At 44.9% G+C, this 11,660-nt stretch overlaps 1 protein-coding gene across 1 annotated transcript; it reads left to right on the top strand.

Annotated features, from left to right (window-relative positions):
* Positions 1-9,719: 9,719 nt before the first annotated feature.
* Positions 9,720-10,958, top strand: HTR1A (5-hydroxytryptamine receptor 1A). The gene has a single exon (XM_050986547.1). The coding sequence runs from the start codon at positions 9,720-9,722 to the stop codon at positions 10,956-10,958; it is 1,239 nt and encodes a 412-aa protein (XP_050842504.1).
* The last annotated feature ends 702 nt before the right edge of the window (positions 10,959-11,660 follow it).

Below are 11,660 nucleotides of genomic sequence, written 5' to 3' on the forward strand. Positions count from 1 at the left end.
TTGCAGACACAAAGAGTACTAAATGACATTTTCTGCAGCTCTAGTCTCTGTCATTGTCCTGTAATAAATACAAATAAATACAAGCTAATTTATTCCCAGGATGGCAATGTTAATCTGATATTAAGATAAACAAAAACTATGTGCATTTACGCAGGAACATTTTTTGTTTGAAAAGCCTTAACCAGCAAAATTACTCACTACAGCCTTGCACAAACAGAAATGGAGAATAAGCAAAATGCAATTGAATTGAAGGGTGAAATCATAATGTTGATTTCTTTCTAAAATGGAATATAGTGCAGAAGAGGACTGATAGAGAGTGAACAGTAAATGTGTGACTCCAGTGCTGATTTTCATGGAGTTGTCTTTAGAAAAAACTAACAATAAATTTGTCAGTTAATGAATAAACTACATTTTTCTTAGTTTACATAATCAATGTTGAGTGGGGAAAAATAGAATACCCCACAGGGGAAGAAATAAAGAAGCTTTTCCCATATTCCTTTTTTTCTAAAGGAGATGGACAGAAACAGGTAAAACCTGTACTCTTTTCAGTAATGCAATTGTGTACTGCACCAGACTACAAGTTAAAAAAAGCTTGTCTAGCTTTTCATGACTAACATAAAATTTGTCTTATCAAGAAAAACTGTGATGAACCTTGAGGGACACATGATGTACTCGATGCATAAAACATATCGTGACTCTTTTGTGTGAACAGTCATTAAGAGAAAATTATTGGAGAGAATGGAGAGAAAGAGTCTGGTTTATTAAAATTTTCTTAACACCTTGTTTTCAGGTTTCTTTGGTTTTGGTTTTGGGTTTTTTTTTTCATTATTTTGGTTTTGGTTCCTTTTCTTTGTTTGTTTTGGTTTTGTTTTTGTTCCTGCTTTTGTTTTTGTTCCTGCTTTTGTTTTTGTTCTTGTTTCTGTTTTTGTTCTTGTTTCTGGTTTTTTTAATAGTGGCAAAGGTACAGGTACTACAGTGATGAGTTCTTTTAGGTAAGTGATTGGAGACAGCCTACAATCAAACTAGCAAGCTGCTAGCTTGCAACTGAGTTCATTGCAATATGTGTTTGTGGGCAAGATTTTAACTCTCAAACAGCCTGCTTGTAGATTCAGATTCCTAAAAGTTTTAGCAGGATATTCCTCTACAATTTCACAGTTGTAATGTGCCATTCTGAGAGTTCTGAGGGTCATAAAATCTGATCTCATCTGCTCAGGTGAGATTAAATCAAGGGATTTAATCACCCCTGATTAGGTGATCTCAGTCTAAAAGAACCTATCAGTTTTTACTTATTTTGAACTTAGCTGAGTGGCAATAGAAACTCTGAAGAGGGAGTTCAGGTGACTCAGCTAGAAAGGGAATGTCTGTGGTAGGTGTGATTGAGGTCCTGAGAGAACAGAAGTTTTGCTTAGAGTTTAGGAATTTATAAACAGTGATTAAAGGGATAGGAAGCCAGTGGGGGAAACTAAAAAAAACAATCCAAAAACATTGGGAAAGACTTAATGTCATCAAAGAACAGCATCAGCACCCAAGATATAGCCAGAAACCTCCCATACTCTTTCACTAGCGTTAAGGTTTGACCCAATCTCACTTCAATGTGAGGACCTGCGGCTTATCTTGATGGCAAACCCACTCATTAGGTTACAATGTGTTACTCCCTCCCTTCCAAGTACCATGATCAGCCACAACAGCTATTTGCCCACACTGCATGGTTTCCTTTGCTGATGTCCTTCAAGGCCATCTGGTGAATAGACTGGAAATGAGGCTGGGGCACACTGGCCTGAGCTACTCATGGGTATCCTGGCCTTCTTCATGGTTTACTTCCCTCATCAACCCAAGGGGCCCACTCTGTTGCTGTGATGAAGGCATAGAACTGATTGTTTCCTAGCAACACTGAGGACACCTCTAAGATCTGTCTGGATTCGCACGCTGAGCCATGGCCAGCAGGTTTATTCTGGACTGGCTTAATCCCATACAAACACAACCAAGGCAGGGTGACAGTGCTGCCTTTCATCATTCTATACCCAAAGCCCCAGGATTTTTAAAACTGTTTGAAAATGGACAACAATCTCCTGAGGAGAAAACAAAAAATTCTCTGCTGATGGAATTTGCTCCTAACAAAGCTGAACTGCTTTGGTAAGAACAGGCCAAAAAAGACTCTTCTTAATATTGGATCATGGATGGATTAAGGGGCTGCATGCTCAAGGCATCAACTTTTGTGGGTCTGTTTTCTGTGGGTCGCTGAACTCCATTTGTTACATAGGAGCACTGGGTGATTAACTTAACATGAAGCACACCAGTTAGTAAGGTGTTTAAAAGTTCATGAGCAGCAACTAAGAATGAACCCTCATAAAGTGTCAGCAGGTAGGGGATGCTGCTGAGGGGGCATTTCTGCCTTACACTGTCCCTGGCAGTACCCTCCAGATGCCTCAAGCACTAGCATTTGTGCAGAGCCCAGAGGTTGTACCAGGAGAACTCATAAAGAAAAAGAAGGCGTTGGCAGCTGAATAATTCCTCAATAGAACATTTACTTCAGCAAAAACTCCACAACTTTTCTCCCTGACAGGGACCTGGATTCTTTGGAACACATGATGGTTCACTACTATGGTGCCAACTAATGCCCTAGGTAAAGGAGATTAATAGATCAGCAAAGACAATATCCTCATGGCCTTTGTCAATGTCACAGTCTGTGAGGGCCTCTCTAACTCCATGTGATTCATCTCTGTGAGATAAAGCAAATTGCTTTTTATTTGAAAGGATAAAGTTAGTTTGCAAAGACTAGACATTTATTGTCTCTACATCAGCCCTGCTTTTTCCAAGCTGTATTTTTAAAATAATAGCGTTATATTAATTTCAAGGTGAGAAAATTGAAATGAAATCATAATAACATATATATTTTTTAAACTGGCATGGACTAATATACTACTGAACTGCAGGCACTACTGTTGAACTCCAGCCAGTGTGCATAAAATTGGACAGTTTATATTCTTTATAAGCAATAATTTTGAAATTCTAGCTTCTGTCTTTGTTGATAAGGAGACAATGATGCCACATAAGTTACTTTCAATCTAATGTAGCATTGAAGTTCTGACATGATAAGAGCAGAAGAAGTCATCAGTTGTTATACTTGTAACTCTGTTGTATGATTCATATACCTTAACTTAGTTTGGGAAATACTGATAAACTCATTTAGATTGGCCTGATGGTTACAGGTGAGGCCTGCAGAGGTCTAGTTAGAGATGTTTCTTCATAACTCATTATTGTTATAGAATATTTTTTTCTTTTTGTCCTCTGAAATGAAATTCTATACTTATATAAAAATGGTAGAAATTACCTTTGCAATAAAATTCTTTAGAGCATAAATCCCTTACACTAGGGATTTATGTTAAAGTCTGTTAATGTTAATTGTTTTGAATTCCTTCTCATTTAGAAGCTAGTCTTTTTCAGAGAGAGGGCATGGGGTAGGGATAACAAACACAAAAAAACCCCTTGAACATATTTGCTAAAATGTATCCATAAATAAAGTCACTAATGAGAGAAAAACTAGAAATTATTACAAAACTTGGAATATATTGACAATCCTTGTTAAACAGCTATGCAAATACTATATAAAGCCTGTGAAGATTGCCTAAGATCTAGAACACTTCTGTGAGTGGGAAAGTATTTTCTGCAAATAGTTAAAGCCAGTTATGAATTTTGCAGTAAGATGAATGTGAATATTAAGTAAATGCATTAAATAATCTAAATTAGCTATAAGAAAAAGCCAGATTTAACCAAGAAGTTCCTCAGTGCTAGTCAGCAATTTTAGAATTGTATATTGGATGTTATTAAGATGATTTATTTTGCAAAGGTTGAGAAAGTATGAATTGCGACTGAGTATTTTTAATTAGATGGCAAATATCAGAAAACAGTTTTTAAAAAACCATTCAGGCAACATTCTTGATTCTTGGGACTGCATTGCACCACACAGGTGATTCTCAACCAGCTCCTAATGCACCAGGTCTGTGCATTGCTGCCCCTTGCCTCTGACACGGGTGTGCTGATAAAAACCTCAGCAGAGCTGGAACATTGCTTTGTTCCCCACAGCATGATTAGAGATGACTAAGTAGATCCTTCCAGAGTTTCTCTGGAGTCAAATTCATTCTTTGCAGCTTTGGTATCAAGAATCTGTGCAAATGGTAAAAGACATTCTCACAGGTCCTTCACAGTGCACCTTCATCACAGGTGCACTGTGCTATAGAAGGGGCAACACAGAAAACGTAGCCTAAATTCAAGTTCTCACAGAATGTCAAAATCCTGAGAAGTCTCCATAAACTTATGAAAACTTACAAAAACTTACATTTAAACAAATGAGAGACTTTCATGCTTGAAAGTTTCTTTCTTTCACAGAGGGAGAATATGAAAGCAAATAGCTTCTAGAATTGATCTTATACTTCTGCACTTGCATAATATCTGCCCAATGATTTAGATAGCAAGCATCTCTAGTAACAGCTTCACTTCAGTGATACTGCTTGAATATACCTAACACTCATTTTAGATGAAAGGTTTACCTCCTCTTCTATTACATCTGAGAGTGCTAGCTGAAATGGATTATCCCCTTTTGTGAGCCCTGCTGAGTTATGCTGTAATTTTAGTTACTACTGTAAGCTCTTGGCAGAGAAAGGCAAAAGTACCAAATAAATATGCGTGTATGTTATGAATAGCTAGTATCTGTCTAATAAAAATGATGACCATAAGGTTGCAAGTAAGTAAGGCAGTAAGTTTGCAATAAGGCAGCTGAATGGAAAGAGAACAGGACACAGGAACTTACCATCAGCCCCACGGTTTTCTATTATGACAGTGTCAAGTGGTATATCTGAAGCAATGGAAAATATGGTCAGTACTATGGGAGAAAAAAATAGACAGGCATTTCAACATTCTGAGATGGCAGTTATTCCTGCTTCTTACAAATTATTCCTCTGGGTTGACAGGCCCAGATTACTGATCTGCTTCTAAGTATGCAATAAAGAAGGACAGCAATCTGACTGGTGCAGAGACACGTGAAGCTGAAATTGCAGCACCTGAACACAGCTGCACCATCCTCGAGACATCTCAGAGCCATGAAGCAGTGCTGCTGCTTAGACATGTCTGGCATGGAGCTTACAGATCTTCCAGGCCTGACCTTGGGTGTCATTGTCCTGTGTTTGCAGAGCTGGGAGTGTTAAGGAGCAGCTTGAGAGATATCTCAGTACTTTGCAGCGCTTAACTCAGTGCTGAAGCTGAGTGATGTGCTCATGCTGTAGCCTCTCTTAGACCCTAGATGATTCTTACAGGGTCATAAGGAATATCTCATTGCTGCACAGATCCTAGTGGGGCACAGGTTGCCAGCTCTTGGCTGGCTAGACAGGGCTTTGTGGACAAATATCCAGGCCATTTTCTTGCTCTAAAAGAGGAAAAAATATTAAAATGGCAAAAAGGTGATTCCAAATTTGAAAGTTTATGCTTCCTTGTTGTGTTATTGCACTGGCTTTGTAGTGTATTTACTCTGACTAGACTAATTGTAGGAGTCATTAATTTTTTATCCTGTTCAGAAGTATGAGTTTGACTATCCAGAATTTCACAAACTAGCAATATACATATGAGATAGGACACAAGGAACAGTTCTACAACTGATAGCCAAAGTAATTTAGTTTCCTAGCTGATTCATTTTGTCCACAAAGTCAGGACTAAACAGTTTACCAAATCTGGACTCATTTTGATCCAGAATAGCTTGGCTGAGAGCCATGGAGTTATGACACTAGCTTTGGCCTTAAGATTTTCAGTCACCTTTCAATACCTTTTGGTTTTTTACAGGAGAAAGCTTAATTTTTTTACACTACTGTGAAATATTTGGTGCTTTATGAAATGTGGGAGCAGATATTCTGAAGCGGATCTTATGGTGAAATACATGTCCTTGTGTGAAGAGGATGCATTTCAATGATACAGCCACTTCAGACATTAAGTTCCTGTTTGCTTCTCTGTATTTTAAAGTTACAGCTGTTTCTCAGAAGGTTTTCAGCTGTGTGGAGTAGTAAGAATTCCTTTTGAGTACGCTTACAAGATGCCTAAATAGAAAATTCAAGAAGGCACTATAGGTTGCCTTCAGTCACACGTTTCCTTTCACCTGTTCGGAGCTCCTCTCACAGAAAACTGTACACACTCTATCAGTTGCAGTGTCCTGAAATAATTAATTTCCTTCTCTCCCTGGTTCCTTAGCCCTTTAATTATGAAAACATTACTGGAATATAATTTCTCGAATATCACAAATACTGTATTTTTATCATGGTGAAAAGTTATAAAAACAAACCCAAAATTCATATTCTTTTCAAACCAAAGCATAATACGCAGGAACAAAGGTTGTGATTGACTTGTGTCATTTCAGTTTTACTTTGACAATCATAATCTCAGTCATAATCTGAGAGCATCAAGAATATGTAGCCTCTCCTTTTCTATTCTTGAAAGTGTGGAATGAAATTGCTCAGAAAAGACTGTTTTGACACCATTGTTAATGCTTTTTCTTTTTGTACTTACTGAAGATCCCCTTGTTTGCTGCAGCTGTATCTGAACGGAATAATATTAATGCTTTAATTTGACTTTTTAAGGCTGTGAGTGTTAAATTTCCATTTACTCTCAGGGCTGGATTGTATGAGAATATGATTTCCTTAAGAATTTCCCTAGGTACTTTACCTAGGTCATCTAAAGACACTAGGACATCATTTAGTTGCTTAAAATTTTTAGTGGAATTTTGGTGCCTAAATGCTTAGAAGGATTAAAGACACTCTCACATCAAAACAGTGATTTTTCCCTTCTTCTACATCTTCACCTCCTACTCTCTCCCCTTCATCCACGGTTGCCTAAATTGCTTCTTAATTTAATTCGAAGAGAAATTACTTTCAAACCCTGAAAAAAATTTAAAAATTAAAGCTGATTTAAAATATTTCAGTTGAAATGGAACCCTGTCAACTTTTTCTTCTTGGGAATCTTGCCAAAATGTGTCTGGGATTAACTTCACTTGGCTGTGTCAGCGTAAAACATTTCTGGAAAAGGTTTCCCCAAGAGCCTGCATCCCCTGTGGCTTTGAAATGCCAATTAAAAGATAATCTAATTAGGCTAATGACTTGTCCACCACCATACAAGAAAGTTAGGTGAAATCTCCTTGCCTTCCAGACTTGCGTTTTTATTTTATTATTTCTTTTATTTTATTTTATTGTTGCCCTGATTTTTTAAGATTTTCTAAGCCTTCTGATGTTGACATTGTAGAGAACTTTCTCACACACTTTCTGTAAATAACACATTGGTTTGCATTCTTTTATGGAGGAGGAGAAAATTGATGGACTGTTGGTTTGTCCAGTGTCATTGGAGAGGCGGCACTGTCACCCTCCAATCCACTGTCACTTTTGGAAAACTATAAATGTTGGAGTCAAAAAATAAACTTCCCTTTTTGCTCTTCACCTTGAGAGCAGTGGTGTCCACCTGTGTTCTTTCGTGTTCCATAGTGATTATTATTTTATTTTATTTTATTTTATTTTATTTTATTTTATTTTATTTTATTTTATTTTATTTTATTTTATTTAATTTATCAGGATGATGCTAAACAGCAAGAAGCACAAACTTTGATTTCAAGGGAGGAAAACACTCGTTAAAGAGGTAGTTGCTTAGAAATCAACCATGCAATGCATTTGAGAGGACATTGTAAAGAAAACAGGTGTTGATAGTGAAGCCATAAAAAATGCATACTTTTGTATCGATTACATTTTTTCTGTGTCTCAACAGCATTAAGGCTTCATTCAGTAGAACATAGATCTTGTAAACGTTAGTGCGATCAGCTGAGACAAACGGCATGCAAGGATGCATCTCTGATCTAGTAATCCAGCTAATCTAGGCTTTGGTCATTTACAGAGGGGATTGCAAGCCTGGGGGCAGAGAAATGCAGTCTCGACCCCTCCTAAAAACGAACTGGCCGGAATCCGTCCAAATGTTTTGAAGCTGCAAATTCAACTTGAAAGGTTGACTGAGAGAAGATGAAAGAAACCTGAGGCTGTGCGGATTCTGTGAACCTCATCTCAAGTTTGATCATGTCAGAATCAGAAAATCTTCCTATTAAGCAATTGTTTGGCTTTTTGAGTTTGATGGCAGAATTACAGAGCAGAATGAAAGATCACTAAAGATACTGAGCTGCAAGATAGTATAAAACCTGTTACAGAGTTGTGTTCGAGAACTTTTGTTTGCCTTTCACGGACAGAGTGAAGTCTACCAATATCACTCTTTTTTTTTTTTTTTTTTTTTTCTTTTTAAATAACAGATTCTTCCCAGGTTTGTGACTGTTAGTTCTATTTACTGGATAATAACTGAATTGCTTGTGACATGCCAATCTGACACTTTTATTTAAAATTTTTCTCAGTAATATGTTTCTCATTTCACTTTCAGACAGTGTTTCCCCTCCGATCGGATTGAACTACAACCTACAAAGTTTTTTGTTTTGGGATTTCTTTAGAAATTTTTACAACTTTTTGTTGCTGTCGCTGCTGTTACTGTCGTGAGAGGACAGTCGTTTCTCTAGCGCGCTGTACCTTAGTTCGCCCATCGGAAGGGCCGGGGGGCAATGTCGCCGTTCCACGGGGAGCTGGGCGGGCGGGCCGGCAGCCGCGCCGCGGCGCGGAGCTCCTGGCGGCAGGGCGCTGGGCCGAGGGCATGAACCACCACCAGCTGGGCTTCCATCGCTGGATCAGCAGCTGAGCGGGAGTCCCCTACACAGGGGTCCCTCCCGACACACACACGAGCGCTGCCTCCCGCGCTCCCGCTTCCCTGCGCCCGCACGGCCGGGGCCGCTCCCCGGGCACCCCCGGCAGCTCGCTGCGGCGGCCGGGCAGGTGGAGCCGCACGGCCGGGCCCGTCCTGTCCCGGCGGTGGCCGGCCGAGCCCCGCGGGAGCCGCGCCCTCGGGCGGCCAGAGCCTGCCTGCAGGTGGCGATCGGCACCTCCAGCGCCGCCCGCTCGGCGCCGCCAGCCCCGGGCAGCCCGGGCGTGCGCTGCCCCCGCCGCAGCGGCAGTGCCTGCTCGCAGAATGCCCTCTCCCCTCCCTCCTCTGCCCTCCACCCCGGAGCTGGTCCTGAGGGGTAGCCCAGAGCCACCGCTGCCGGGCGCGGAGCTGGGGAACGATTTGTAAAGGGAGGGGGCTAGGAGGGCGACTCGTGGAGAATTTATCTGCGGTGTCCCTCCAAACGGGAGGGGGCGAAGGGGAATGACATCTGCGCCCACCCGACGATGGCGACTCAGCGAGACCACCGCGGAAAGGGGGGGGGGGGGGGAAGGGGAGGGGCGAGAGTAAGGAGGGAGGGAGGGGAGGGAGAAAGCCAGGGGAGCGCGGAGAGGCAAAGCAAGGGGTAACGGCGCGGGTGAGCGGCGGAGCGACGGGCAGAATCTCGGCAAGCGGCGGCAGGAGAGCCGCCCCCACCGCGCGGGGCTGCGCGCTGGGCAGAGGCGGCGGGGATGGGCGGGCGCGGGGCGGCTCCGCCAGCCGCCGTCCTCCGAGCTTCGGCCGCCTCCCGCCGCGCTATATAGGGGAGGGAGGGGTGGTGGAGCGGGGGGTGCCCGCCGTGGCGAAACCGCACGGGGCGCCGATGCCTCCTGCCAGGGGAGCACACAAGTGACCGGCATCTCTTCCCATGTCTGTCTCCTGAAGCGATCCCCTACCCCCCGCCCGGCATGGATGTGGCCAACAATACTACCTCCCCAGCGCGCTCCCCCGAGGGGACAAGCGGCCCCGGCTTCGCCGAGATGACCCTGGGCTACCAGGTGCTCACCTCCCTGCTCCTGGGCACGCTTATCCTGTGCGCCGTGAGTGGCAACGCCTGCGTGATCGCAGCCATCGCCCTGGAGCGCTCCCTGCAAACCGTGGCCAACTATTTGATCGGCTCGCTGGCCGTCACCGACCTCATGGTGTCCGTGCTGGTGCTGCCCATGGCGGCCCTCTACCAGGTGCTGAACAAGTGGACTCTGGGGCAGGTCACCTGCGACATCTTCATCTCGCTGGACGTGCTTTGCTGCACCTCTTCCATCCTGCACCTGTGCGCCATCGCTTTGGACAGGTACTGGGCCATCACGGACCCCATTGACTATGTAAACAAGCGAACTCCCCGGCGGGCGGCTGTGCTCATCAGCCTGACTTGGCTTATCGGCTTCTTGATATCCATCCCGCCCATGCTGGGCTGGAGGACGCCGGAGGACCGCTCGAACCCCGACGCCTGCACGATCAGCAAGGACCACGGGTACACTATCTACTCCACCTTCGGCGCCTTCTACATTCCGCTTCTTCTCATGCTGGTGCTCTACGGTCGCATCTTCAAGGCGGCACGCTTTAGGATCCGCAAGACAGTAAAGAAAGCAGAGAAGAAAAAAGTCGCCGACACCTGCCTCACTCTCTCTCCGGCCACTGTGAAGAGAGGCAACGGGGAGCCCGGCAAGGGCTGGCGGCGGACTGTAGAGCCCAAGCCCGGCGCTTGTGTCAACGGCGCGGTGCGGCAGGGCCAGGACGGGACCGCCCTGGAGATCATCGAGGTCCAGCACTGCAACAGTTCCTCCAAGACTCACCTGCCGCTGCCCAGCGAGGCGTGCGGCTCCCCACCGCCGCCCTCTTTCGAGAGGCGCAACGAGAAGAACACGGAAGCCAAGCGCAGAATGGCTCTGTCCCGGGAGAGGAAGACGGTCAAGACCCTGGGCATCATTATGGGCACCTTTATCCTCTGCTGGCTCCCGTTCTTCATCGTGGCCCTTGTCCTGCCCTTTTGTGACAGTAAGTGCTACATGCCCGAGTGGCTGGGGGCAGTCATCAACTGGCTGGGCTACTCCAACTCCCTTCTCAATCCCATTATCTATGCCTATTTCAACAAAGACTTCCAAAGTGCTTTTAAGAAAATTATCAAGTGCAAATTTTGCCGGCAGTGAAGCCCGCCACTCCGGGACGGGGCAATGGGATCCTGTTACTTCCTCCACCCGGCTGCCCCGAGCCGCAGTGTGCCCCCTCCCAGCCCCTGCGCAGCCCTTCAGAAGGGCAGGGGAGTCCAGCATCCCCGCTCCGCGCAGCGCGCCCGAGTCACTTGCTTTACGCCCGCCGGACGAGCCCTGCGGGACACGGCAGGGCTGCGCTAGGAACGACGGGGGCCGCCCTCGTCTCTCCCGGCCTCCGCTGCCGGGCGCCGGCGCTCCCGCCTCCCTCCCACTCTCCATCATTCTGGGTAGACTTAGGGTTTGCAGGTCGTTGCTTGTGGTGGCTGTAAACCACAGTGTCTGCCCGAGTAGCACCGGTAAAACAAAACCACCCTATGCAGGAAACCGCGTTGTCGGGGATTATTCTTGGATTTACGAGGCGACTGCAGTGGACTGGGTCCGACCTCGGTCTGGGGGTGTGAGTATGGAGGCTGAAGGCGACACCTCGAGCGGAGGAGGGAGCTTTGGGCGCGTTGCTACCCTGTTTGTGAAACCCTCAAGTGGATGTTCTTCGGGGAAAACCGCCCGAGTTTGGTAATCTTACAAAGCACTTACAGCAATGTCCCCGTCTGTGTTACGTGTGCCTGACAGCCCTCCTGGTATGCTAGGACCTGCCAGTTCACCGGGGATCCCTTTGTTACAACACAGGGAAATTATGGG

This window comes from Serinus canaria, chromosome Z, assembly GCF_022539315.1.
Source record: "Serinus canaria isolate serCan28SL12 chromosome Z, serCan2020, whole genome shotgun sequence".
Classification (NCBI taxonomy): domain Eukaryota; kingdom Metazoa; phylum Chordata; class Aves; order Passeriformes; family Fringillidae; genus Serinus; species Serinus canaria.

Excerpts from the sequence above, each read along its gene's own strand:
- HTR1A (XM_050986547.1), top strand. The coding sequence starts at position 9,720 with ATGGATGTGGCCAACAATACTACCTCCCCAGCGCGCTCCCCCGAGGGG.